General features: G+C 36.4%; 3 protein-coding genes across 5 annotated transcripts in view; all 3 read right to left on the bottom strand.

Moving 5' to 3' along the window:
- The window catches only part of LOC129436446 (nuclear body protein SP140-like protein), a 65181-nt gene extending 39646 nt beyond the window's left edge, over window positions 1-25535 (bottom strand). Inside the window, exons 1-5 of one of the 3 annotated variants that reach the window (XM_073857554.1) lie at window positions 25388-25535; window positions 24792-24914; window positions 24497-24598; window positions 24282-24413; window positions 23201-23256 (exon numbers count right to left, since the gene is read on the bottom strand). In XM_073857554.1, coding sequence (XP_073713655.1) covers window positions 23201-23256; window positions 24282-24413; window positions 24497-24598; window positions 24792-24906 — 405 coding nt within the window. In that variant the 5' untranslated portion in view covers window positions 24907-24914; window positions 25388-25535. Of the gene's footprint in view, window positions 1-23200; window positions 23257-24281; window positions 24414-24496; window positions 24599-24791; window positions 24915-25251; window positions 25308-25387 lie in introns of all 3 variants that reach the window. The other 2 variants (XM_073857551.1, XM_073857550.1) reach the window with 2 other exon arrangements.
- Window positions 1410-12534, bottom strand: LOC129426563 (interferon-induced very large GTPase 1-like). The gene is made up of 5 exons (XM_073857547.1): window positions 11748-12534; window positions 11229-11303; window positions 10430-10504; window positions 9893-9925; window positions 1410-6567 (listed from the first exon to the last, which is right to left on the bottom strand). The coding sequence occupies exons 1-5, from the start codon at window positions 11863-11865 to the stop codon at window positions 1904-1906; spliced, it is 4965 nt and encodes a 1654-aa protein (XP_073713648.1). The 5' UTR covers window positions 11866-12534; the 3' UTR covers window positions 1410-1903.
- On the bottom strand, window positions 18392-23188 carry LOC141349087 (nuclear body protein SP140-like protein). Its single transcript, XM_073857555.1, has 11 exons — window positions 23055-23188; window positions 22817-22867; window positions 22635-22665; window positions 22315-22476; window positions 20945-21078; window positions 20736-20801; window positions 20443-20558; window positions 20237-20339; window positions 19966-20025; window positions 19732-19860; window positions 18392-19624 (listed from the first exon to the last, which is right to left on the bottom strand). The coding sequence occupies exons 1-11, from the start codon at window positions 23154-23156 to the stop codon at window positions 19556-19558; spliced, it is 1023 nt and encodes a 340-aa protein (XP_073713656.1). The 5' UTR covers window positions 23157-23188; the 3' UTR covers window positions 18392-19555.
- Window positions 25536-26814: the final 1279 nt, after the last annotated feature.

The following is a 26814-nucleotide window of genomic DNA, read 5'->3' as shown; positions in this document are numbered from 1 at the left end:
GGGGGCATTCGCGGGCCGTGCCCCCCCCCAAACAGGTTGCTGTGCCACACAGTTTTTGATTAATTTAATATATATCAAGAATAATTAAAATAAATAAAAAATTGAATGTTTCGATGTACCGGCGCGCAGGTCGTAGCAGCAAACACACTGTGCGGTGATCATGCCGAATTTCTGACACTGTCAGAAAACTATCGTAGGCTATCTTTGGACGCAAGACCGGGAAAACAGCCGTCTTTGAACCTCTCTCATTGTACGACATAGGACCACCTATGGAGAGCCACGATCACAGAAATCGCGACGATTGTTTCACGATGGCAATCTTTCGTCTGGGACAGCCAATATTCGTGCAGTGTATCCCGGGCTTCAGATGCAGAAACTGACTTCAAAAACAGACGCATGAATGCTGCCAACATTGCTTTACAGGTTGGAGAAGCAGGAGGTCAGATTGTCAGTGCTCACACACTGCAACATTTCAATTTGAATGGCTGTCATCCCAAAAGGAATCTTCTTCTGAAGCTGGCTCACAATAAAGCAAACAAACAGTTTGCTGAAGACAACCTGTCCAAGAGCATGAATTACTGGAACCATGTACTGTGGTCTGAAGAAACAGAACTTAAAGTTCTTTGGCTCAGATGGCCTCCAGCGCATCTGGAAATGGCCATGCAAACCAAATTGTTCCCGTGAGCGGCGTATGGTCTGAGCATTGACAATCTGACTTTCCGCTTCTGCAACCTAAAGCAATGTTGGCAGCACTCATTTGTCTGTTTTTGAAGCCAGCTTCTGCACCTGACACACAGCACGAGAAAGCAGTCGGGACCTTATAAATTTGACAGGGAAAGAGACAGAATCCTATTAAAGGTGCAGTGTGTAATTTTTAGAAGGATCCCTTGACAGAAATGCAAAATAATATACAAAAATTATCAGGGGTGTATTAGACCTTTCATAATGAACCAGTATGTGTTTATTGCCTTAGAATGAGACGTTTTATCTACATACAAAGAGGGTCCCCTTACATGGAAGCCGCCATTTTGTGCCGCCATGTTTCTACAGAAGCCCTTAACGGACAAACTTTTTTACTACGTTGTCTCCAACAATGACATGCTTGTCCTGTGGCCGCTACCGTAGCTTCTGTATGTGTTTCAAAAGCAAGAGATGAGCAGGGGACTGAGCCGTTGGTTGCAATTCACAACCTCAAAACTAGATGCCGCTAAAATGTACACACTGCACCTTTAACATAGGGGCCGCTCGCATGTAAAGCAAGTGTCATACAGTATAAAGACGTGCACAGATATTTTTTGGAGGAAGGAGCTCAAGTGAAAAAAATGGCATTCTTAATAATAATTTATTTAGAAACATTTTTAAAAAGCATTAAATATATAACTTCCATACCAATGTATTTTAATTCCCTTACACTCATGCAATTGTTTCATATTCAACAAATTCTTACCAAATAATCAGTTCACACAGAGACCATGGTCTTCTTTAGCAAAATTATGAAGTTACTGTTTAAGGCAGGACACTGTTTCTTGTAGTTTTGAGATTTTAGTATATTTTGTTTTCATGTTTTTTACTATAATAAAAATAAAACGTCCAAACTATGTTTGTTTTAAGCCCACTTACTTTAGTCTGTAGATTTCTAGTAATCAAAACATGCTAATCTGAATATTTTAACATTTCATTGTAAAGGCTCTTGATGCAAATGGTTAGCTGTGGTGATATACTTTCGTTTTTTGTTAATCCTATTTACAGTGCCTTGTCAAATGTGTTCACAATACAATTAGACCCTATAAGATTAAACATGCATGTATCACAATATTATCTTTAAAATTCACTGTTACATTACACCTTTCATTAAAAGTGTGCACATGGATCTGTTAGGTACATTTACTATATGACCCTATATTTATACCAGCTTATCATTGCATATGTATTTATCCAAACTTTCGAGAGCTTCCTTTTTTGTGAAGGATCTCCAATTATCTGGAATCTGGCCCTTAAAAGTTTTTTCATAGTAGTATTCCAAATCACCCTGAAATCGACACACAAACCACTTCCAGTACGGCAGCTCTGAGAGATCAGGTGTGATGCACCAACTTGCGAACTCAGAACCTGCGGTTCTGTACTTCCTCCATAGAATTTTGTCATCTGAATCATCAGATTTGAAAAAGAAACGGTTACTGGCCACTGCAGATGTGCACACACTCCAGCTTAGATGATCAGTTTTTTTGTAAATCATCCCTGTCATCCCACAGTTTCGATGAAAGGGAGCAGTATGATCTCCAGGATGGCCTTCAATTGTGTTAACACAAACAACTCCACAGAAGGGACATTCAACCCAGCAGCACTTACAGAAATGCTCAATCAAAATCTCATCTGGTTGTTTCCTGAACATGGTCATGTTGATATCAGATGCATTCTTTAGATGTCCATTTAAGTCTTCTGTGATGTGGCAAAGTTCTTTCTTTACAACCTCTTCTAGAAGTTCAAAGTCAGTGATTATTTGAAAGCTGTCAACAGTCAGATGATCTTTATTGAATTCAAGCTCATCTTTCAGACAGCTTGAGAAAACGTTTAGCCACATATTTGCATCTCCTCTTTTACTCAAGACCTCATCTGTTGCTGTTCCAGCAGCGTTATTAACACAGTGCTCCTTGTGTCTAATGTTTGCTTTCAAAATGGCAAGAGCTGAGGACTTCTCTCCTTTTATGTATGCTTCAACTTGAGTTTTGATAAAATCTTCAAGGTGGTCTCTGGGATAGTGTATGTACTCAATGAACTTGTAAAAGTCCTCCTTCTCTGCTAAGGTTTTCAGAATGTGTTTCTCCAGGTTGGATCTGTTACCTTTGAAAGCTGGAATATTCATCCGCATCTCTCCTGCGAGATCATATGCAGTTTTGTTGTAGACACTTTGGAGAATGGGTTCTTTCAGTTCATTACAAATCAAGGATCCAAAAATTGCAGCAGATGTTGCACCTCTGCAGAAACCTTGAAAGACGCTGTAGTATTCAGGTTTCTTTTTCTCTAAATAAATCAATGGATCATTAGCCTCCATGTAGAGATGATGAAGTTCTTTAAACATCATGCCTGCCTTTCTACACATAAAAAGCATTAAATCCACAGTAAACTCTTTCTTGAATTCATAATTTATGCAATTACACAAATGTCCTTTTATAGTCTTTTTTACAAGTTGTTCGATTTCTTGAATATAGCTTGTTTTGTAACCCATCTTTGCAACTGATTTTGACCAAACGTGTTTCTCGGTTTGATGAATGATGTTGTGCACCAATTGCTCTATTGATGCATGTTCATATGGTGTTAATTCTTTGGAGCCATTCGAATTTTTGATACAATTCACATAAGTGGTGAAATCATGAATTTCATTTATGTTGAAGAATTCCGGAAATCTTTCACGCACAAGTGCTTCTCCGTAAATTTCATGCAGGAATGTCAATACAGCATTCTCTATGTTAATATCTTCAAAAGGGCGAACACTTCCTGCCAGCTCAGAGACCCACTTCTCCCAAACTTCATCAAACTCTGTCTTCAGCTCATTCTCATCAAGATGTTTTAGTTTAAGACTGAACGCGAGCTCTTTGCTTTTCTCAAGAAGTTTTCTTTCATGCAAGGTTTTCTTATCGACCAGTTTTTCAAGAGCATCTCTTTGGTATATTATGTTATCTAACCTTTGTTTCGCATCTCTTACAAGTTCCCCTTGTAAGTGTTTGATTTTTTCATGAAATTGTAATCTCCATTGAGTCAGTATGTCCTTTTCTTTGTGTTCTTCAAAGTAATACTTAACACAGTTGTTGACTTTTTTAGTGGTATTAGCAATTTTATTTTCCAGGTCTATACTTTCAACTTTATCTAGTTGCCTGTTGTTGATTCTGTTATGCAGTTTATCTTCAATCTCCAGCATGGCACTCCTGAGACTCCAGGTCCACTTTGCACACTTTTCCTCTAATGCTCTGTACACTGCAATATCCAAAGTATTCTTAAAGCTGAAAATGAAGTTTTCATTCAAAAGTGCATTCCAGAGGTCACCAATACGATCTCTGAATTGTGCCAGTGTTACACCATTAGATTCAGAAGCATGAGAGAGTATAGCGTTCTTAAGTTCTTGCACATTTTCACTGTAACATGGATTGGGTGGAGCCATAGGTGGGCTGCCCTCCCAGAGTTGGTCTAAATGCCGCACATCAGACTTTATATCAAATTGAATGACATCACTGAAACATTCAACATCACAACCTTCCCCTTCAGCAGTTAACTGAGTCATCTCATCCAGTTTCTCTTGTAAACGTCTTTTAATATTATTCTCATCAGCTGTGACGTCTCCAACATTCTGATGCACAAACATGCAGCTTGGAGTCAGACGCACCTTCTTCATCCTCAAAAAGGCTTGAACAACAATCTGAAGGATGTCCTGATTTTCACCAAACATGCTGATCAAGGTCATATTACCAAGACCGACCACAAATGTTGCCACTTCATTATCGTGATGTCTTGTTGACCTGCCAGCCAATTCAAGAGCACGGAGCCCCTCAGTATCAACAATAAGAAGGTATTCAAAATTTAAATCTTCTTTCAGTTCTTCTGACACCTTGACCAGCTGCATGAAGGCTCCTCTGGTGCACCTGTCAGCGCTGACTGCAAACTGCAATCCAAACATGGCATTCAGCAAAGTGGATTTGCCAGTACTCTGAATCCCCAAAACAGACAAGACAAAGACTCTTTGTTCTCCTAGTATCTTGATAAGCTCATCTAGGACAGCTTTAACCCAAATCAGAGGAACATGAGCTGCATCACCATCCATCAGCTCCATTGGGTATCCAAAAACCATGAGCTCTGCGGCAACTTGTGGGAAAGAACTAACATTGAATTGATATCCTGTAACATTATTCTTCTTGACAGATTCATGTGATTCATATATCTGGCCAATCTCTCTCAGTAAGTGTTCCAAGCCAAATGTTGCTTCATTAAGTTTTTCAGACATTTTCTCAAGTTGTATTTGTTCAGATTGCTCAGATTTATCATGATTCTTTTTCAAATCCAACACTTTTGACCATTTTTGATCATATTTATGATGAAGTGCTGTGAGGTCTTCTGAAGTATATTCATCCAGCAAGAACCCAAGCCATCTGATGAAAAACATCTTCTCATTATAATTGCTAGAGTCGAGTTTTTCAATAAACATTTTCATAAATGTTGTCACACCAGATTCTTTCTGCTTTTCTCGGATTTTAAACATTTCCATTTGCTTTTGGCTGTTATGTATTTCAATGTTGTTTCGTTGAGGTTGATGTAATTCCTTGTTCTTCTGACACCAATCGTGCCACAACTTCCCCTGACATGGCAGAAATGTTTCTTTCATTTTAGAGAGTTCATTGTTTTCTAGTAATGTTGTCATCTGTTTTGCCAATTCATGGGCCCTCTTGCAGTCTTCATCATTCTCATCTACTTTGACTTCTGAGTGTTTGACCATATCTGAAAGTTTAAATTTGGACATTGTTTTTGAGAGACACTCATTGATGGTTCTTCTCAGTTCTTCAGACACCTCAAATTTATTTCTATCTTTTAAACCAATTTTATATTTGCCTCCTCGCATCTCTGTCAAAACAGATTCGTCTTCAGTCAGAAGGCAGATAAGTGGCTTTGAGTTTTTGTACAGCTCTTCCACAATTGTCATACTTCTGTGACTTCTATCCAGATGAGGCAAAATCACAACATTTATTGAGGACTCTGCAGTAAGGAATTTTAGCTGTTTCTCATGAGCTTGTGCATCACCATGAAGATTACAGAATGCAACACAATCCGTAAATTTATCCGTCTTCTCTCCAGATGGGCAATACCAGGCGATCTCAACAACTCCATCCATCAGCAGACGAGATTTGCTGCTTCCACGGCAGTGCCTGTGAAAGAAAGTCTCATGCCGTTCATTGATCATATTGTTCATGATTTGAGATTTGGATGTAGAAACTGCTGACAACCTGAAAAATGCAATCATATGCGTCTCTGCCTGGTAGATTGGCTGAATTTTGCTTTCATTCTTTTCATATAACTTCCAAATCATCATGATTTGTCGGAAGGTACATAATGTAAACTCAGTTTTTTGGTTGAAAGTATAGGTCACAAGCAGAGGAACAGCATACTGACACTGTGAGAGTTTGGTTACTATGAGCTGACGAAAAAAATGATCTGCATGAAGAAACACTGCCATCTGAATATCCATTGGGTGAAGAGGATGCATTTTACTCCCGAAAATGTCCTCAAAAGAATCACTTTCTCTTTTATCTAAAGCTGATTTCCTGTGATTGTTCAGCTCATTTTTTCTTTCTTTTATTTGAATGTATCTTGCTCTGTAATCCATCATCAGGAGTTGTTGTATGAAAGTTTGTACCAAGTTCCTCTCCTCACAAGGTTCATGTCTCTGCAACACCAGTGATGTTACCTGTAAAAAGTCTTGTGATTGAAGTTTGCACTTAAGATTGAGTCTACTGAAAAGCTGCTTGATGTTTTCCTCTGTGATCTTGGCGTTGTCTTCAGATTGATTGGATGCTTGTCCCAGAGCTAGAAATGATAGATTAGATGGATCAAAATTGAAGGATACAAAAAATAGAGGAAGAAAGCTAAAAACTGAAATATTACAAATAACTTTAAGATTGGATAATTTATTGTCATGTGGCGTCCAGTAACTTCTTTAAGCAAGGGTGCACGATGCGAAGTTCGTCACAACATGTATGTAGCAGTCATGTGTGTGGTTCCTAATTTAAAAATATGTGTTTGTCGCTTCGAGTGATCCTATGTGCATCACGTGTTTTGTCAAAGTAAGTGTCTGCTGCAGATGCGTCTAAAGGGTTTATGACTAAAGAGATGCTCAGGTTGGCCAGATACTTACATAATCTCATGTGTAATCAGAGTTTACTGTTAAAGGAGTGTCTTGGATGGGTATTTAAAAAAACATGTGCACCTCTTTTATCTTAAAGGAACACGCCCAGATTTTGGGATTTTAGCTTATTCACCGTATCCCCCAGAGTTAGATAAGTCCATACATACCTTTCTCATCTCCATGCGTGCTGTAACTCTGTCTGACACAGCCCCCGCTAGCTTAGTTTAGCAAAAAGACTGGAAGTGAATGGCTTCAGCTAGCATACTGCTCCCAATAAGTGACAAAATAACGCCAACATTTTCCTGTACAAATAGCAAGGTCATATGAGACACAGCCATCTTTTAACAGTATACATACTGGGAACTATATTCTCAGAAGGCAAAGCACTGCTACTTGGGCGGAGTGATTTGCACAACTCTGACCGAACTCTCTGCTCCTCAACAGGGTGCTTCTCGGGTGCTGTGAGCAAATCACTCCGCCCAGTAGCAGTGCTTTGCCTTCTGAGAATATACACTGTAAAAAATCCAATTAATGAAATGTTGGAAGGGCAAAAATATATAAGTTAAACCAATTTTCTTGTTTGGGCTTAGTTGAGTAGACATATTATTTTAAGTCTAGATAAATCTGTGTTTAAAACATTAAGTGAATGGTTATTTTCAAATTCAGTCAACATTCAGAATGGCTATGTTGACTGAACTAATTAAGACAAATCTGGTCAATATGTGGACTTATGACAGCTATGTTTCCTGACAACAAAATGCTCATAATATTACTGTTATTTGGTAACAAAATGTAATTTTAAGAGTTGTTCAGGCGTGAATGTATGTGCTTTAAGTTTAAATATGCGGTCGGTTAATATAGATAGCGTCTATTTAAAAATGTGCTCGGACACTTTCGGACGGAGATGAGCTCCAGAAGAGCTCCAGAAAATCACAGACATATGCGCTCACACCCCGCCCAGCGCAGCCTCGCCTCGGCAAGCCCATCAGAAATCGACTGCTGGCTCTGATATCTCTGTGGCGTTTAAACATGCGATTTAATTCATTTTAATTTCTTATACTTAATAATAAAAGGTTTACCGGTATGTTTTAAATCATATTTTAGGATTGCACTTAAATTATATCGCTGTTGAATGATATTTCATATCTTTCACATTCGTTATAATCGGACTGCGTACTGCCTGCGAATTTGAACTTCAGAGCTGAAGGTGCGAGTGGAGAAATAGTTCCAATATCATAACAATCTTAAAACTTCTAAATATACCCGTGTGTGTACCCGTGTGCGTGCGTGTGTGCGCGCGCGCGTCCTCGCGCGTGTGCATGTATGTATGTATGTATGTATGGGCGTGCGTCTGTGTATTTTGAATTTAAAATGTTTTAACTCGGAAGGATCTGGATCACAGGTCATTTCATCTGAGATCAATCCGCACGCAACAGCTGGAATCACTTACTGTTTCACACAAGGAAGGACACACAAGTCAGCCGTTTCCTCAAGTTCACGTCAGGTAAGTGTTTGTAATTAAATGTTAATTTTAGAATATATTAATTGGCAAAGACGCAAGTACTCGACGTTTTTGTAATTATATTTTTGTAAAGATATATTAGAAGTGTGTTATGTTATGTGACCGAAGTAAAGTGGAGCTATTTTAGTTAAGATAAAAAGCCTGGATATAGGGTTGGTTTACCGGAGTTTAGAACTCGGTCTTTATTATAATTGAGACATTTTTACAAACAAACCTTATATAATACAATACTGGCGTGCATTTTGAGACAAAACAATAGCACTCATATGTTAAGAGATGTCAGTAAGTTATTTTAGTCAGTGAAAAGCCCTGTCCCCAATAGTGTTTAATTATGTGTGATGTCTGAGGGAATTTTGGCCTAACATTAACGTTATTTAGGGAATAAAGTCTTTCACCGTCAAGCTTTATTATATTAAACATGTATTTATGTATGTTTGTGTGTTTATATTCCTCAGAGGGATACATGGCGAGACAGTCTCCGCTTGGACTGGCTGAGGAAAGTCTCCTAAAGGCCCTGGAGATGTTCTGACTGACTTTGGAGGCTTTTTGGACTGTTTTATGCCCTCTATTTAAAGACTTAATTCTGTATGTTCAGTCTGTATGATAAGTGAATAAAAAGCTTTTGTTTTTATGTGACTGAAGTTAATTATTTTGTTTACAACACCAGCATAAATTATTTGATAAATAATTTAAAAATGTTATTAAAAAAATCCCAAATAATAAATATTAATTGAAGTAACACATAAAACATTGAGTGAATACTTAAATTTTAATTGACAGAGTCTTTGCTGTAAGTTTTTAAAGATTCAACTGATTAAAACATTTTAGTTGAATGAACTATAAAGCTAATTGAGCCAACATACTTTTTTATATTTTTGTCAAATTTGGGCCAACTAAAAAACATCAATCCAGGAAACACTTTGGAGACAGAAATTGAGTGAACGTAAAATTTCTGTGGAACTAGTTACTAAAAAATAATTCATTGAGCCAACAATTTATTTTTTACAGTGTAGTTCCCAGTATGTATACTGTTAAAAGATGGCTGTGTCTCATATGACCTTGCTATTTGTACACGGTGTGACTATACAAATCACAACACATAAATAGGAACATTTTTATTTTGTCACTTAGTGGGAGCAGTATGCTAGATGAAACTATTTACTTCCAGTATTTGTGCTAAGCTAAGCTAGCGGGGCTGCGTCAGACAGGGTTACAGTACGCACGGAGATGAGAAAGGTATGTATGGACTTATCTAACTCTGGGGGATACGGTGAATTAGCTAAAGTCCCAAAATCTGGGGGTGTTCCTTTAAACGGTTTTGACGCGTGTGCAGCAGGCACTTATTTTGACAAAACACGTGATGCACATGGTTCACATGACGCAGCAAACACACACACACACACGCACGCACGCACACACTATTCATAACTTAATAATAAATTGCATAATACATTTAAATGATTCTAATTTTAGATTGCACTTACCTAGTGACTCCTTTCTTTGTTTTTTAAAGTTTGCTAGAACAAAAATTAAAGAAACAAGGAAAGATGAGATAATAATTCACAAAGTTTGTTTGAATTACAGTTGAGGAATGTGGTGTGATTTATAAAGTAATTAAGTTATTTACATGAATGTGTGAAAATATTTTCTTCATTTCAGTGATGCTAAATCATGATGAAATTTTAACATGCTCTGCATACCAGTTTGCAAAACTTGTCATAGAAATAAGTGCTGCAGGGATGATGTATTCTTGCAGACAAGTCTGGAAGTTATCATTACACTGGTTCCATTGACAAAGAAGGGAGTGGGATTTTTCTAAAGGCTTTTGGATTATCGCCAAAAATAAGCTCTGTGATCACAATAGTTTGTGATACTGTCCAGATAGGTCCATCAAGATCATCTTCACAAATGAACTTTTATGATTTTTGAAGCCTAATACAATCACCAGAAAATAATTTTTTAATAAATATGTAAGCCTTTCCCTCAAAATTTTACAAATAACACAGACTAATTTTACTTACTATCTTGAATGGATTTATCACTCTTCCTTTTCCTTTCTCCAGGTTCTGGTCCTTCAGCATGTGTTCCCCTATCATCTAACGTAAAGCAAGAAAATCAGTTAAATTATATTAATAAGTGCTTGACAATACCTAGTCACTCAACTTCAAAGTAACCATCACTAAGCTTTCAACAACTTTTTAAAATGTATTTTAAACATTTAAAGCATGTTTTCTCATAAGAAACTATATGGATGAATCTCCACACCCTGTTAGCAACCACATTTTTCAAGACGCCCAAAGGCTTATGGTCCAATTCACGATTTTACATTTCCTTTGGTGTGTGACTGTGTAGTAGTACATGTTAACAATTTGCAGAAAGTACAAACCCCAAAGTAAACGATGTTGCGACTTATCATCTTCAACATAAATCTCTTTTCTTGGACTACAACAAACACACGGATTGTGGGCAACAGTTTACTTCCTGGGATTGGTGATGTAGTAAAGGCCGACATTATCATAATTTCTACCGCTTCTGCTTCACAGCCTGTAAGTTAACTCCTGTTAGCAACCGAATCTTTCAAACATGGTAAGGAGCGTCACATTTCCGGCTGACGTCAGACGTATTCAGGCCAATCACAACGTACAGATTAGCTGGCCATTTGAGGAAGACATCTGGAGCTACAAAAATTTATGATATGTGGAAAATAATGTGTTTTTTTAACCATAAACCATGCAAACATTGTATTATACCAAATACACAAAATAACCTTGTTTTGAAGCAATGAAATAGGTGCACAGATTTAGGTGTATTTGTACTTACTATCTTGAAATGATTCATCAATCTTTCTTTTCCGTTCTCCAGATTCTGGTCCTTCAGTAAGTGTTTTCCTATCATCTAACGTAAAGCAAGAAAATCAATTAAATTATTTGAATAAATGCTTGACAATACCATAGTCACTCAACGTAACCATCACTAAGCATTTAATGTAGCATGTACCCTCATAAGAAACTATGAATGAATCTCCACACCCTGTTAGCATTTCAAGGCGCCAGAAGGCTAAAAAAATCACAATTGAGGTATTACTGGAGTGTTTTTTTGTCAGAGAATAAAAAATGAACATGTCTTGAATCACCATTTCAGGCATTTAACCAAAAACCTGTTTAAATATCCCACTGAGATCTTTTGCCCCATAATTGCTGCTTTTAGTACATATATTTATGAACACAAAATACACAAACAACAAGATTATTAATTTTTAAAAAGCAAAGAATTTGCTGGACCCCAAAGAATTCTGGGATTTTTAACAATTGTAAAAGAATTGGGTGTAAATGTACTTACTCTCTTGAATTGATTCAGTACTCTTCATTTTGCTTTCTCCAGGTTCTGGTTCTTGAGAATGTGTTTTCCCATCTTCATGATTCGGATTTGAGGGAAAGAAACTCTGAACAAACCTCATCGATTTTTCTGCCAGATAAACTAATTCTTTTGCATGGCCAACATACACACATTTTCAGTGAATTCATTTTTTTTTTGTTTATATTTAAAATAGATTTTGAGTTGTACTCACCCATCATGCAAAGGTTTAATTGTTCCTCTTTTTCTGCTCACATAACAAGAGTTATATAATTACTTCAGAAACATTGTATCCTCTTGTTGAAGAGCACCAAAGCTATGCCTTTTACGAATTGTACTGTGACACGAAAAGCAGAACTAGTCCTTTAGCAATATTAAATTAAAGGCCCTCAGTGCATAAGTATACCTGTCTTATTACTACTGCCACATATGCAATAAAAATAAATCTCTGCCTTTCGCTTAAAGACCAAATCATGTTAGACTGGTTGGTTTCAGACGTTAGGTGCATTATGAATGACAAACAAATGTACTCAAATTTTCAGAATTCCTGCTTTTACGTCACATCTCCACACCTGCTGCAAGGCAGAAAATAAGACCATTGTTTTGCTAACACCAAGATAAACTTACTGCCATAAAGACATAACTTCAATAATGGCATATGTTTTTGCTTGTCTTGAAAAACTTGGATTTCTACATTACACCACTAAGAACATGTTAAAAACAGTGTTTGTACCTTTAAAAGACAACTTTAAATGTAAATATGTTTTGTTTAATTATTGGATATTACTACATTTACATACATTTAAAGGTGCAATTTGTAAGATATTTGCAGTAAAATGTCCAAAAACCACTAGGCCAGTGTTATATATTTTGTCCAGCTGATTACTATCAATATCTGTAATGTTTTCAACTACTTGTAAATCGTGAGAAAATTTCCATTCAAAACATTGACACGGGGCAGTGCAGTCTCCTGTCAATGACGTTAATATCCATGTGACCCTTTGTCACCGCCTTTACTGACTTAAAAACCACATGACAACAGTGGTCGAAGTAGAAAAAATAAAATGGCGGCCAAGGAAGCGACTGGAGCACAAATTTAGTGTAAATAAACGTATATTTTCACTTTTTAAGCATTTTAATTGCATTTCTAGCGAGAAATTAGTATTGTAGTTTTCAAATATGTGATTAGTTATCACAAAGGCGCTCTCTGTTTTTATTTCAAACACGCTGCCTTTGAAGTGCGTGGGAAAGCCTTTCTCTGAGCTGCCTTCAGGCCTCCGAGTCCGAGGTCATTTCCTCATGAGGCAACGAGGCAACAAGTCCTCACAGTCCTCACAGCCTTGAGTTTTCGGACGCAGCCAGTGTCGTGGACAAATGCGGAACTATACGATAGCGCCTGTCGGGCTACGCGGCGCACTTGCTTATGAACTTATGGATAACTCTTTACCGTCTGCCGCTTGTTGTGTCAGCTCCTGTAAGCGTACGGGCCAACCAAACAACCCAAGAAGAGTTTGGAACAAAACAAGAGAGGATCAATTTGTTGTCGCATTATCTGGATGGAGAGAGTTTCACGACAACATTTGACTAGACCGAGATTCTGATCCTGCTTGTGTTTTACGCGATGGGTGAGTTGTTTTGATTCGTAACCCTTCAAAAAACGTATGCTATTATATTGATCACAACATTAGTGTGTAGATTGTAATCAGCGCGTCTTCCCGCGGACGATATGCACATCAAGAGGTATTGTACAGCAATATAAATGGTCATTTTAAGACACCTCACCATAAAAGATTTGTACTGTCAATACATTATGTGAAAAATTATTGTAGATTGTAAGTTGAAAACTTAATTCTGTGCTGTGTTTACCATCGAATTTGGAATAATACTGTAATATATATGACTAACAATTTCGTTTTGAACATCATATATAAACTTACATAATGAAATAAACGATGTCATCAAACGCAACATTTATAAGACTTGATTACCTTATCCATCAACGTGATTTCTCGTTCTCGTCTGATTGATGGCCATCAGCGGTTGAGTTAAAGACTACAAATCCCATAATTCCACGCTGCTTCAGAGCGTCAGTAAACAACATCATTGTTATTGTTTGATCTGGCGCCATCTAGCGGCGCATAAACACAAACCGTATCTTTAAGCATTTAGCAGAGGCAACTTATAAAAGTGAGAAGAAAATGAGGTGATTTATCCTTAATGATATACGATGTGCCCAAATAAGTTTAAAACTTGTTAGAAGTTAATCTGCTAAATGCACAGGACAATTATCTCTCAAACTAAGCAAGTTTTTTATTTTTAATATATATTTTTTAGGATTTTTGCCCTTTATTTAGACAGTATAGTGGAGTGTAGACAGGAAAGTGTGGTGGATATAGGGGACCGGGATTGGCAAAGGACCTCAGAGACGGGAATCAAACTCGGGTTGCCTTGAGCACACTGGTGCTATATGTCGACACACTAACCACGGGGCTATGGGTGTCAACAGATACAAATATTTTTATGTTAGAAGTCAAATTATTTATTCATTATTAAGTTATTAAGGAAAAGATAAATTCTTTATGCCAAGAAGTTAATTTATTCACGCCGAAGTTCTTTTTTGACGTTCGATTACTGGTGAAAAAAGTTTGAAATGGCTAAGCTACCGTCTGTTAAAGTTACGTGGCAATCCGCTCAATAACAAAGCAAATGACAGCAGTGAGAGAAAAACTGATTTGAAAGCATCTGGCAGTATAATAAAGAAATATCAATGAACAACAAATTTCATGTTTAAAAAACCAATCCATACTGGGTTTCAATCACATGTCAACCCAGTATCACAAAATTACATACGTAAAACTGTACTGTACAAATTTCTGTTTACGTGTCATTGTCACGGATTGGTTACTCAACTTTTTTTCCTATTTTCAAACCATTGTCGCTTTCGGTTTAGGGTTAGATTTACATAAAATGACAAATCCAACTCTATCCCTAACGCCATTCGACAATGATTTACAGTTTTTTTCAATTGCTAAACGACAGTGAGCACAACTGGAGCTACATGTGCAAAACTTTAACTACAGTCTGCACTACCAAAAGTCACCTGAGCACAACTCTTAACACATGGCTCAAAACATCTCAGTGCAGCCAAACAGAGGTGTAAAAAGTACTCAAAAATTTTACTCAAGTGAAAGTACAAGTACTGAGTGTAAATTTTACTCAATTAAAAGTAAAAGTATCTGGCCAGAATCATACTTGTGTAAAAGTATAAAAGTACCACATTAGAATTGTACTTGAGTATTAAAAAAGTAAAAGTAACAGGCACAATGGAGATTCATGTTTAAGCACTTAATCTCTAAAAACATGAAGTGAATGAACTTCATACAAGGTTTTATTCTTTACAACTGTTTGTATTTAATCATCAAACTATAAGACTACTACATAATTTCCAACATGATCTCACAACGTTCCATGATATAGTCACAGATTTTTTGTCATTTTTTGTCACGGATCTCCGCATTTTTTGTGTCTGTACCACAGACTCTCTTTTCCGTGTCAGTTTCACGTATTGGTTACTCAATTGTTTTTCCTATTTTTAAACCATTTTCGCATGGGTTAGGATGTCACTTTAACTATTGGTTTATACTATTTTTTTCTGGACTTTTAAACAATTGTCGCCTAATGTTAGGGTTAGGAGTTGGGTTTGGGTTAGGACGTAATTTTATGTTACAGAAAGTCGTTCTAACCCCAAACCCACGCGAAAATGTAAAGAAAATAGGAAAAACAATAAAGTAGCCAATACGTGAAACTGACACGGAAGAGAAAGTTTGGACAAAAAATATCCTCTGTATAATTGGGACGCACAAACATCAAGAATCAGAGTATGAATCTCAACTATGGTGACAAATAAAATTGTAAAAAAAAGCATTTTTTTATCCATGCTGCAGTGCATGCTGGGAGTCCTGAATGAGATTTGTAATTTGTTGATACCCAGCATGCACTGCAGCATATAGTATTTCATTTAAGTGTCACCATGGTTGAGATTCATACCCTGATTCTTGATGTTTGTGGGTCCCAATTATACAGCGGATATTTAACTCCTTAATGACAAACTGCTGTGAAAGTGCTGGATCTCATTTACATTATTGACAGAAAATAAACTTTTGATTAGTAAATTAATTAGGTGTTGATCTTTACCATTATGTACAAACCACCACACAATTACACTATTAACTTTACATGTTCATAACAAATGTGGTGTATTAACACAAAGTTAACACAACCAGTGAAAAAACTAGCAAGCAAAAAGTCAAGGGTCAAGAGTCCAACTAAAACAAACACTAATCACAATAACGGTGACTTAAAATGAAACAAAACATCAACATCTAGACCTAATAGGTGAATTGTGTTTTCTACAGCGTTATATTTGCTGAACATTCAGAAATGGTGTTTTATAAAATAGTGGAATGCAATGTTTCTCTGTCAATCAAACAAGTCAATATAATAAACAGTTGTTGTTTTGAACATTGTGTGAACATTGAAACATGACATTGTCATAACGTTTAAAAAATGGTAAAATGTAACATTCCTCTAACGTTAAGACAACACAAAAACGTCAAGAAAACTAGACACTTTTTACGTTGGCAGAAAGTTTTTGGGAATGTTGGGAACTTTTTTCTGTTAGCGGGGCGGCTACAGGTAGCACAGATCGGATCTGAACAGTTGTGATACACAATGTGGACAGTGAGTCTGTCAAATTAGATATGCACCAAAATCAAATTTGGACTGACCGTGTGAACAAGGTATTAGTCTTGATAGAGAGGCTGCAAATAGCAGGGAACATGTCACACTTCATGTGTTGTCGGTTTCAAAGAAGTGAAAAAATCTTCATCATTAGATGAACTGTTGGCCAATTCTTTAGTGTGGTCCAGAGTCGTATAAAAATAGAGTTACGACACTCACATAGACGACCGTTGTAAGAATGGAATGCGGAAGTAACAGCGTGTCATGTAGTGACCGGTAGTGACGCATAGTTCCAAACGCAGCACTGAAGCCCATTCATTTCAATGGCACCTGCTGGTAAATCGATGAAATTACCGTTTCTCTTTACATTTTCAGACATTTTATGAATATAGTCAACAGTGATATTTTATGAACTCTGCTGTAGGTAATGATTATCGTTAATAATAACTAGAATTTTTTTATATTTTAATGAGTTGTGTATAATGTGTTTTTAATGGTTTAATATTTTATTACTGGTGGCCATCTACTTTATACTTATCTTTTTTTATATATTACGAGTAACACTAGGGGGCAACAGCGACAAGCTATATGCCTTATAAGAAAGTCACACTGCTTCACAATGCTGCTATGTGTTTCATTGTGTTTGGTAAGTAATACGAGTGATGTATCCTCGAAAATCATGTATAATTATATTAACATTTAATGTCTACTATAAATACAATTAAATATGAATTTAGTGTGTTTCTGTTATGCTTCACTGTTACAAATAACCGCATTGGCGATTTTTTTTTGTGATTTTAATATAGTAAAAGTGTAGGAATTATGTTTTTAGCAGATTGATAGCCATTTATATAGCCATATTTTTGCTATAAAAATAAAAGATAAACTGTGTTGCTGTAGTTGGTATAGATAACCACAGTTATCTTTGGGTCATCATTCACTGTTTATCTTTATTAACTGATTTACTGTATTTCCATCACTCCCTAGTAAAACAAAACGTTATAAACATAGTAAGTATAGTGATCAATTCACATTACAAGCTAATATTTACCTAAAATAGCTGAAAACCTATGCAAACAGATTGACAGCCCTGCTTGGTTAGGAACTGTAGAACGTTACATGAATCACGTGACCGCGCGGCGGCGAGATCAAAGCGTTTCGTAACTCTCTCTTTATATGACTCTGGTGTGGTCCAAAGGCTTCAGAATAAATAACATTTAAATTAAACTGGCCATCAGCGCAATTCAATTGCTTTGATAGAGCAAGGAAAAATAGATCTCTAAAATAGAAGTACTTTTTGACTGTAAATAAAATTGTAAGGAGTAAAAAGTACTTTATTCTTTAAAAAATGTAATTAAGTAAAAGTAAAAGTACTGGTGTTCAATTGTACTCAAGAAATAAATAATAATAATACTTAAGTACAGTAATCAAGTAAAATTACTCAAGTACTTCACACCTCTGCAGCCAAACACTAAACACACACTGTCACTCAGAATACACTGAGAGTAAAAACACTAACATCAAACACCAACACAGAAAATACAAACTTTTTATCTTTACAGTTTGAACTATTTCAGTGACTTCATACAAAGTATTTTCTTCAAAGAATGATTTATTAATTTATTTAGAACATCATAATTCTTTAAGGTAAATTAAAATTTGCAGTTTCCTTAATTAGTCTGTAGTAATTTACGGAATTCCAGTAATGAGGAAAAAAAGGTAAAAACTAAAAGTACATACTGTAATTCAAACAAATAATTGAGGAGCTAATCCTGCATCTCTCTAGCATCAGACCACTCTTTGCCACCCTTCTCCTCCACGAACCCATCTTCATTTCCATTTCCAAAATTATTTTTGTCTTTTTGAGCTCTACCTATATCTATTTTATATATATACATTTATTACGTAATATTTATATTATATATAATTATATTTATATATTTATATGAAATTATATATTTATATGAAATTGCAATTAGCAGTGTTTGAAAGGCACAAGGCTGAAATAAATTCTGTTTTGAATGTGTGGTTCACAGTTTTGACAGCAGTGTGTTAGCATTTGTGCTGTAAATCCACAGTGTTTTGCAGGTTGTGTTTAAAGTCATGGGATAAGTGTGTAAAGTTTTGAAAACTGTGTTCAAGCAATGAAAAACGAACTAGAGTTTGGTCCACATGAACTGCTGCTGTGCAGACTGTAGTTAGAGTTTTGCACATGTGACTCCAGTTGTGGCCACTGTCGTTTAGCAATCGAAAAAAACTGTAAAAATCAGAAAATATAAAAAACATAAATCAGAAAAATAGTATAAACCAATACTTAAAGTGACATCCTAACGCAAACACCAAATCTAACCCTAAACCGAAGCGACAATGGTTTGAAAATAGGAAAAAGCAGTTGAGTAACCAATACATGACAATGACACGTAAACAGAAATGCATGATACAGTCACGGAAAAACATGAAAGTGTCACGGAAAAGAATAAAAAATGTACGTGACTATAGGTACGTAATTTCGTGATACAGGGTTGCACATGTAATGATAGGGACATACTTTTGATTTTTAGAAAACAAGGAAATTAAAACTCTGGAAGAGGAAAAATGTTTAAGGGATTGTTCTATGTAAAATATTTTGGCTAGTGCTTTTGGGATACAAGACTGTCGGACCTCATTTACAACTGGCTGCCTATACATTATGCCTGTGCCATACATTATCCCTTACTTATAAAATTGTACTTGTAATTGTTTTTTTGACCATTGCCTATTTACAGAAAAGTGTTTAGGGAAAGAAATGAGCAATTAAAACTTACTGTATGTTCAACAATCATCAACAGTTAAAGTATTTATTTTTTTAAACATTTGCCAATGGCTTTTCTTTCTTCATTTGACAGATGAGTTAAAAATATATTTTGATACTTACAGTTGAGATAATTAAAGTCTCTAACCGCAAGCCTCATACCATTTAGTAAAAACCTAAACATTCTTTATTTTTCTGTCATTTTATACACACAATACAGCATTATTTTTGTTTTGTTTTGTGATTTGTTTAAGGCATAATGTTATAGAAGTTTAAAGATTGTCTTAAACTCCTTATTAAACAAATGCTTCATTCTGCTGAAGTCATTATCCTACAGAGAAAAGACAGAGAAAACAACACACATATTAAAATATAAAAGTATGCAGTACATTTTAAATGCAAAAGATTAAGACTTTAGTTAAATGCTGTAAAACTTACCCTTTTGGAGGTGCGGTGTTGAAAAATGTGTTCAATATCTTTGACAAACTCGCCCACTGTTTGGTAAGTGTCATTCTGTAAATTCAGCCTGATGTCATCTGCTTTACATTTACTCTCTTTATCTAAAACCTGAAAACCACAAGTGAATATGAAATATAAATCAAACTTGATAAACATAAATAAAACTGCAACACAACCACTTAACACAAATGAATGAATGTTTAAGTGATTTACTTTGGTGCAGGGCTCAGCAGTCCACTTGTGCAGCAGGTATAACAACAAATACTGGCAGTGCTGAGAAAACAAACACAAAAAAACACCGTGAATGCATACGAGCTATACATTTGATCAGTAGGCCTACGTGTGTCCCCTATCAATGCCACAACATTTGTATTGCTAATGCATGCTAGGAGTAATATTTGTTTCTTATATTTGTTTAGGCTTGACTTTATCTTTATTTGTTTGTAAAGTGCTTTAGCTTGTGTGTGTTTGTATGTGAATGTACCAGTTTGTACTGCGAAAGTGGACTGTTTAAAACCTCCTGTCGCGTCTTTTGATTCGACCCCTTAAATGTTTTCATCATACAAAATGTGCAGCTCCATTGGCTTCTGTTGCATACAAAACACAATAACATATTACACATAGTCTGTCTAAAGATACCATAGATAATCTGTAATTTTCTCTCTCTCTCTCTCTCTCTCTCTCTCTCACCCAGAGTCGATGTCCACAGCAGCTGGTAGGTGACAGTTTGGATGAAAAGCTCGTGGACACTCATCACAGCACACAAGATCTTCTTCAGAGTCACAGATGTAACAATCGTCGTCATTCTGTTGGTCCAATAATTCATAAATTAAGATTAACATTTTAACGTTTAAATAAAAATGTATTTGACAGACAAAGTTATGAACAACTCTTCAACAAACTTTTTCACAGTCTGTATTAACACTGTTGAGTTCAGCAGATAACTATTTGGACCTGATGTAATTGAGAGAGTACTGGCTTACGGTTTGATTGAGTTGTTCACAGACATCACAATCACAGTTGACTACATGAAGTTCCAAAACTCTTCTCTGGAAACCAGATGAAAATGTACCAATTAAAGTTACAAACATCTTGAATATACACAGGTTATAAGCTTTTCTTACAATTCTTCCAAAGTGGTGCAAATTTTATTTTCTGATTTTTAATTTCTCTTTACAATGACTGTTTGTACCATTATAAGTTTTCCGAGCGTTGTTTTATGAGCCACAATGTCTTTCCTCCATATCCCATCTTGTTTGCCCAGTCTAAGGAAATCCTCAGGTGTCAGCCATAAATTCTCAGTCCTTATGCATTTCCCACAGTGTCCTGGGAAAATTACATCACAGCACAACATAGAAACTCGGATTTCCAGTTTATTTTTAATTTTTTTGTCTAAACAGCTGTCTATACACTCAACTAAAGGATTATTAGGAACACTATACTAATACTGTGTTTGACCCCCTTTCACCTTCAGAACTGCCTTTATTCTACGTGGCATTGATTCAACAGGGTGCTGAAAGCATTCTTTAGAAATGTTGGCACATATTGATATGAGAGCATGCACCAAGCTCCTGTTCTACCACATCCCAAAGATCCTCTATTGGGTTGAGATCTCATGCCTGTGGAGGCCATTTTAGTACAGTGAACTCATTTCCATGTCCAAGAAACCGATTTGAAATGATTCGAGCTTTGTGACATGGTGCATTATCCTGCTGGAAGTAGCCATCAGAGGATGGGTACATGGTGGTCATAAAGGGATGGACATGGTCAGAAACAATGCTCTGGTAGGCCGTGTGCCAAGAAAACAACCCCCACACCATTACACCACCAGCCTGCACAGTGGTAACAAGGCATGATGGATCCATGTTCTCATTCTGTTTACGCCAAATTCTGACTCTACCATCTGAATGTCTCAACAGAAATCGAGACTCATCAGACCAGGCAACATTTTTCCAGTCTTCAACTGTCCAATTTTGGTGAGCTCGTGCAAATTGTAGCCTCTTTTTCCTATTTGTAGTGGAGATGAGTGGTACCCGGTGGGGTCCTCTGCTGTTGTAGCCCATCCTCCTCAAGGTTGTGTGTGTTGTGGCTTCACAAATGCTTTGTTGCATACGAGTGGTTATTTCAGTCAAAACTGCTCTTCTATCAGCTTGAATCAGTCGGCCCATTCTCCTCTGACCTCTTCGCCCACAGGACTGCCGCATACTGGATGTTTTGCCCTTTTCACACCATTCTTTGTAAACCCTAGAAATGGTTGTGAAAATTCCAGTAACTGAGCAGATTGTGAAATACTCAGACCAGCCCGTCTGGCACCAACAACCATGCCACGCTTAAAATTGCATAAATCACCTTTCTTTCCCATTCTGACATTCAGTTCAGGAGATGACCAGGACCACACCCCTAAATGCATTGAAGCAACTGCCATGTGATTGGTTGATTAGATTTACATAATTGCATAAATGAGAAATTGAACAGGTGTTCCTAATTATCCTTTAGGTGAGTGTAGCTATCTTCAGTAAGAAATGTCATATATATTTTATGACACACTGAGATGAAACACACCTTTAGCAAAGCGTTTTTTGTGTAGAATGCCAGTGACAGAGCCACAGGTAACAGGAAGAGTAGGACCTTGAAACATGGTAATGTTAATTTCATCATCATCATCACTGTTGTTGTCGATGTTGTCAGTGTTCTCATAGTGGACACTTTCTCTTTCTTCTGATTCTACAACAAATACACAAGCATATAAACACTAATACACACAGAATTTACAGTGTATACTGAAATATAGTAAATACTGAAATCATCTCTGTTTAAATAAATGAGCAAAAAATGTATAATCTGATATTATGGTAAAGGGTTATTATTATTATTAAACTAACCAGAGCTGGAGGAAACCAGCTTTTCCCTAGCCTGTGAAATAAGATGCAGTTATGTTAGTGTTGTGGATTATAGTAAAATCTCTAAAATGTCATGACAGTCTCATGTTTTAAAGTCCAACTCTGGATTAAATGTTAATTGAGATTGATGCATATATTGTAGATTAGTAGTGTCTAAATCAAACCTTTGTTCTTCTGAGCGTGCCAGAATCACGTGAGGATTCAGAAGAGTTTCTCTGTTGATATAAACAGACAACATATGGCTCTCCTTAGGGCTTTATGATATACCAAAGAGGACCTTAGTGAGGCCCTTTCTTCACAGGGTCTGGGACAAATGATGCCTTGCATAAACATGTCCCTCTGTAGTAATGATATCTATACAGTATGAAACACAAACAGTGCTAACAGTCATCAAGGTTTTACCATTGTTCTTCTGAGCCTGTTAGCAACAGGTGAGCTTTCAGGAGATTCACTCTGTGAGATAGACAACACAAAGTCAGTAACTATTTTAACAAAATATATCATCTATAGTTTATGAGTGTGCATGTTAGCAACAAAAACAGCCAAACATCGTCATGTTCAATTCGTCTTTTCTTAAAGACTGGGCATGAAATAAGTTTATCCTACAAACATAAAAAACACAAAGACAGAATGTGTCAGGTAAGCTTCTAATGAACATCTTCTGTGTTTATTTTCTGTTACATATATTTTCTAAGTGGTGTGAAAAAGTGTTGGCCCCTTCCTGATTTTTCATTTTTTTGCATGTTTGTCATACTTTAATGTTTCAGATCATGATAATGATATTTAATTATATATTTAAATATTAATCAAAGACAACACAAGAAAACACAACATGCAGTTTGTAAATGTTTTTTTTATGAAGGGAAAACAAAATGCAAACCCACATGGCCCTGTGTGAAAATGTGCTTGCCATCATACCAACAGTAAAATATGGTGGTGGTGTAAGAGGGATGGTCTGGGGCTTCGGGACCTGGAAGACTTTAAAAATGGACCCTGAAGGACAATATCCGGCCATCAGTTTGTGACCTAAAGCTAAAGCAAACTTGGGTTCTGCAGCTGGACAATGATCCAAAACACACCAGCAAGTCCACCTCTGAATGGCTGAAGAAAAACAACATGAAGACTTTGGAGTAGCCTAGTCAAAGTCTTGACCTCAATCCTATTGAAATGCTGTGGCATGACCTTAAAATGGTGGTTCATGTTCGAAAACCCTCCAATGTGGCTGAGTTACAACAATTCTGCTAAGATAAGTGGGCTAAAATTCCTCCACAGTGCTGTAACAAACTCATTGTTAGTTATCACAATGCTTGATTGCAGTTGTTGCTGCTAAGGGTGGCCCAATCAGTTATTAGATTTAGGGGGCAAGCACTTTTCAGGGTCATGTGTGTTTGGATTTTGTGAATTTGCTCACAATACAATGCTAACAGGAGTTAACTTACAGGCTGGAGGAATTATGCTAATTAGGATAATGTCGGTCTTTACTACATCATCAAGGAAATGTAAAAACGTAAATCAGACAATTGGTGCTTTTTAATATTTACATTTGTTTCATGATATGAAACATTAAAATGTGACAAACATGCAAAATAAAAAAATTAAATTATTTAATTAATTAAATAAGTTTATCCTCTATGAGTTTCTGGACTTGAACGCCACAGCAAAGGATGCTGGTCTTCCACTTTTTGCTCTTCTCCTTCCCTCCAAACTTCTCAAATTCACTGGGCTTAAACCACTGATCTTCACTTAAGATGCATTTCTCTTCTGATGACACACAAACAATACGTCTAAAGTTCAATCTGCATGACTTTTCTGATTAAGTAGAAAAACATTAAAAATGCACCTACTGTTATTAAATTTTTCAATAAACAAGGAACCTTCTTTATCCCCACATGTAACAGGAAGTGAAGATTTGTCTTCTATCAGTTTTTCTATAGACTGCCTAGAATCTAAAACAAAGGTCAAGTGTCAGGCACGAACAGGACTAAGGGTCAAACATACACTATAACCGTTTTTAATGTATTTAAAAAAAATGTCTACATCAAAACACTGGTTTTGTAATTTTATGTCAATTCCTCAGGCAACTATACTCTTGACTCATCTAGTCTTGAGGATCACTTCCTGTCTGCTTTATGTCCTTACATCTTTGTGTTGTCATTTTCCGTTTTCTCCGTTGTTCTGCTTGCTTTTCTTCATTCTCACTATAGTCAGATTCTGAACTGCTCTCTGAACTCAATGATGAATCTTCTTCCATCATCAGTGATTCTTTAAAACAAACATAACATTGACAGCATTTTAAGTTCAGTTGTACATATATTATGTAGAGAATGTTATTATGATATCATTTTAGTCTTGCTGTTATACTGTATGTGTGAGGAACTGTGAACTTGCCACTGAAAACGTATTTACCGGTATACAATAAAGGAACTTGAACTTGAATCATGAATCACTTAAACTTTGCCCAAACATGTGATTTACAACCAAAATGAATTCAAATGTGAGTGTAGTCTTTGTAAAGCATTTAATGTGTTTTGAATGACTGAAAATATTGCGTGTGCAGAGAGCATTGTTCAGTATCTCCCTCACATACTGTTTGACTTACACAGAAACGAAACTGAAAGTGACTTCTGTTGTTTAGGTTTTTGCGTGACAGCGAGTCTAAAGAAAAAATATGATACAAACATTTGCTTTCAAATCCTTCTTTGTTCAAGTTTAATGAATTAAATTATTGTACTCACCTTAGGGTGTCCAAGCCTCAATGTGACTTTTTTAAGTGGCCTCTTGTTATTCTTTCACACAGACCAAATGGACAGGTACACTACACACACACATTATCTAATCCTTTTATTTTTTTTAGATTTACCACGCCCCTCAGTAGATCTGCCTTCCTACTAATTCACTGAAATACATAACCCGTCTTAAATCAAAGGACAGTTCTTTCATTTGAAAAAATACTTGTGAATAAACACACAAAAGCAGTGTTTTAGAAAGCTTGTTTAAAGCAGGCTGGTTTTAAAGGGGTTTTGGCCACTTTGTACCAGCTTGAGCAGCTCTGCCAGGCTGGGAGGAAAAGCTAAACCAGGTATGTCCATCTTAAACCAACAAGCTTTCTGGTCAAGATTCCAGCCTGGTCAAGCTGGTATAAACTGGTGGGTCAGCTGGTCTTCTAGTCTGACCAGCTAGGACTAGTCTAATCCCTGTCCGGGAAACTGCCCCTTAAAGTAATAAAAAATAAAAATTACACATTATTTATACTCTTCAGTTTCTGTTCTACAGAACACTTTTAGGTTCATGAGATCAACAACATTTTCAATGAAAGCATGCATGTCTTTCATATAAGTGAAAACAAAATTGAAGGGCTCCAGATCTGCAATTCTGTCCTCTGGAAATGCAGCTTTTTGCAATGTGTCCATGGCCTCGAAAACGTCTTGGTCCTCTAGGTACAGGACTGTGGGTAGCTGAACAGAACCAAGCAGCACACTTGACTGCTGTAAACACCACTCACTGGCTTTTTTTAAGTCTCCTATTAATCGATTCTATGAATTAAATAACACAGAGAACAGGGATGATACAATTATAATAAAATAAAGACTTTAATGATAACAACACACATGGGACACCCAGTGGGACTTTCCAGTGGCATACTGACTTTTAAACTGTAAAGACTATATTCTGTCCCCTAACTCATCTACAATTTGACGTGTGTTTAAACTACTACTCAAACTTGTACACTAGTCTATCTCAAGCCAACCTTGTTTAGTTTACACTAGTGATGGTCGTTTTCGAAGCATTGCTTCATGAGGCTTCTAAACATTTACGAATCTTTTGTTTCGAATCAGTGGTTCGGAGCTTGTTTCAAACTGGCCCAAGTCACGTGATTTTAGCAAACGAGGCTTAATTACGTCATAACTGTTTCGAAACGTTTCGAAAATTCGATGGTTCACCACTAGGGGGAGTTGATCACATGACCAGTGTCTGCTATGTTTAGGTAAACTCGGGTCAGTTTTATTATGAAAGTTCATAAAACATGTATCCTTCTGACCGATAACACTGCCATTTTGTCTACTTTTTGTTTATAGACAGATTTAATGACAAAAATGTGCATAATTAAAAGGGTAGTTAGTTTTAATGATAAAAACACATAATAGACTTTTAACTATGTCTT

The sequence above is a fragment of the Misgurnus anguillicaudatus genome, chromosome 19 (assembly GCF_027580225.2).
Source record: "Misgurnus anguillicaudatus chromosome 19, ASM2758022v2, whole genome shotgun sequence".
Lineage (NCBI taxonomy): Eukaryota > Metazoa > Chordata > Actinopteri > Cypriniformes > Cobitidae > Misgurnus > Misgurnus anguillicaudatus.
This window is presented reverse-complemented; position numbering and strand designations above follow the sequence as displayed.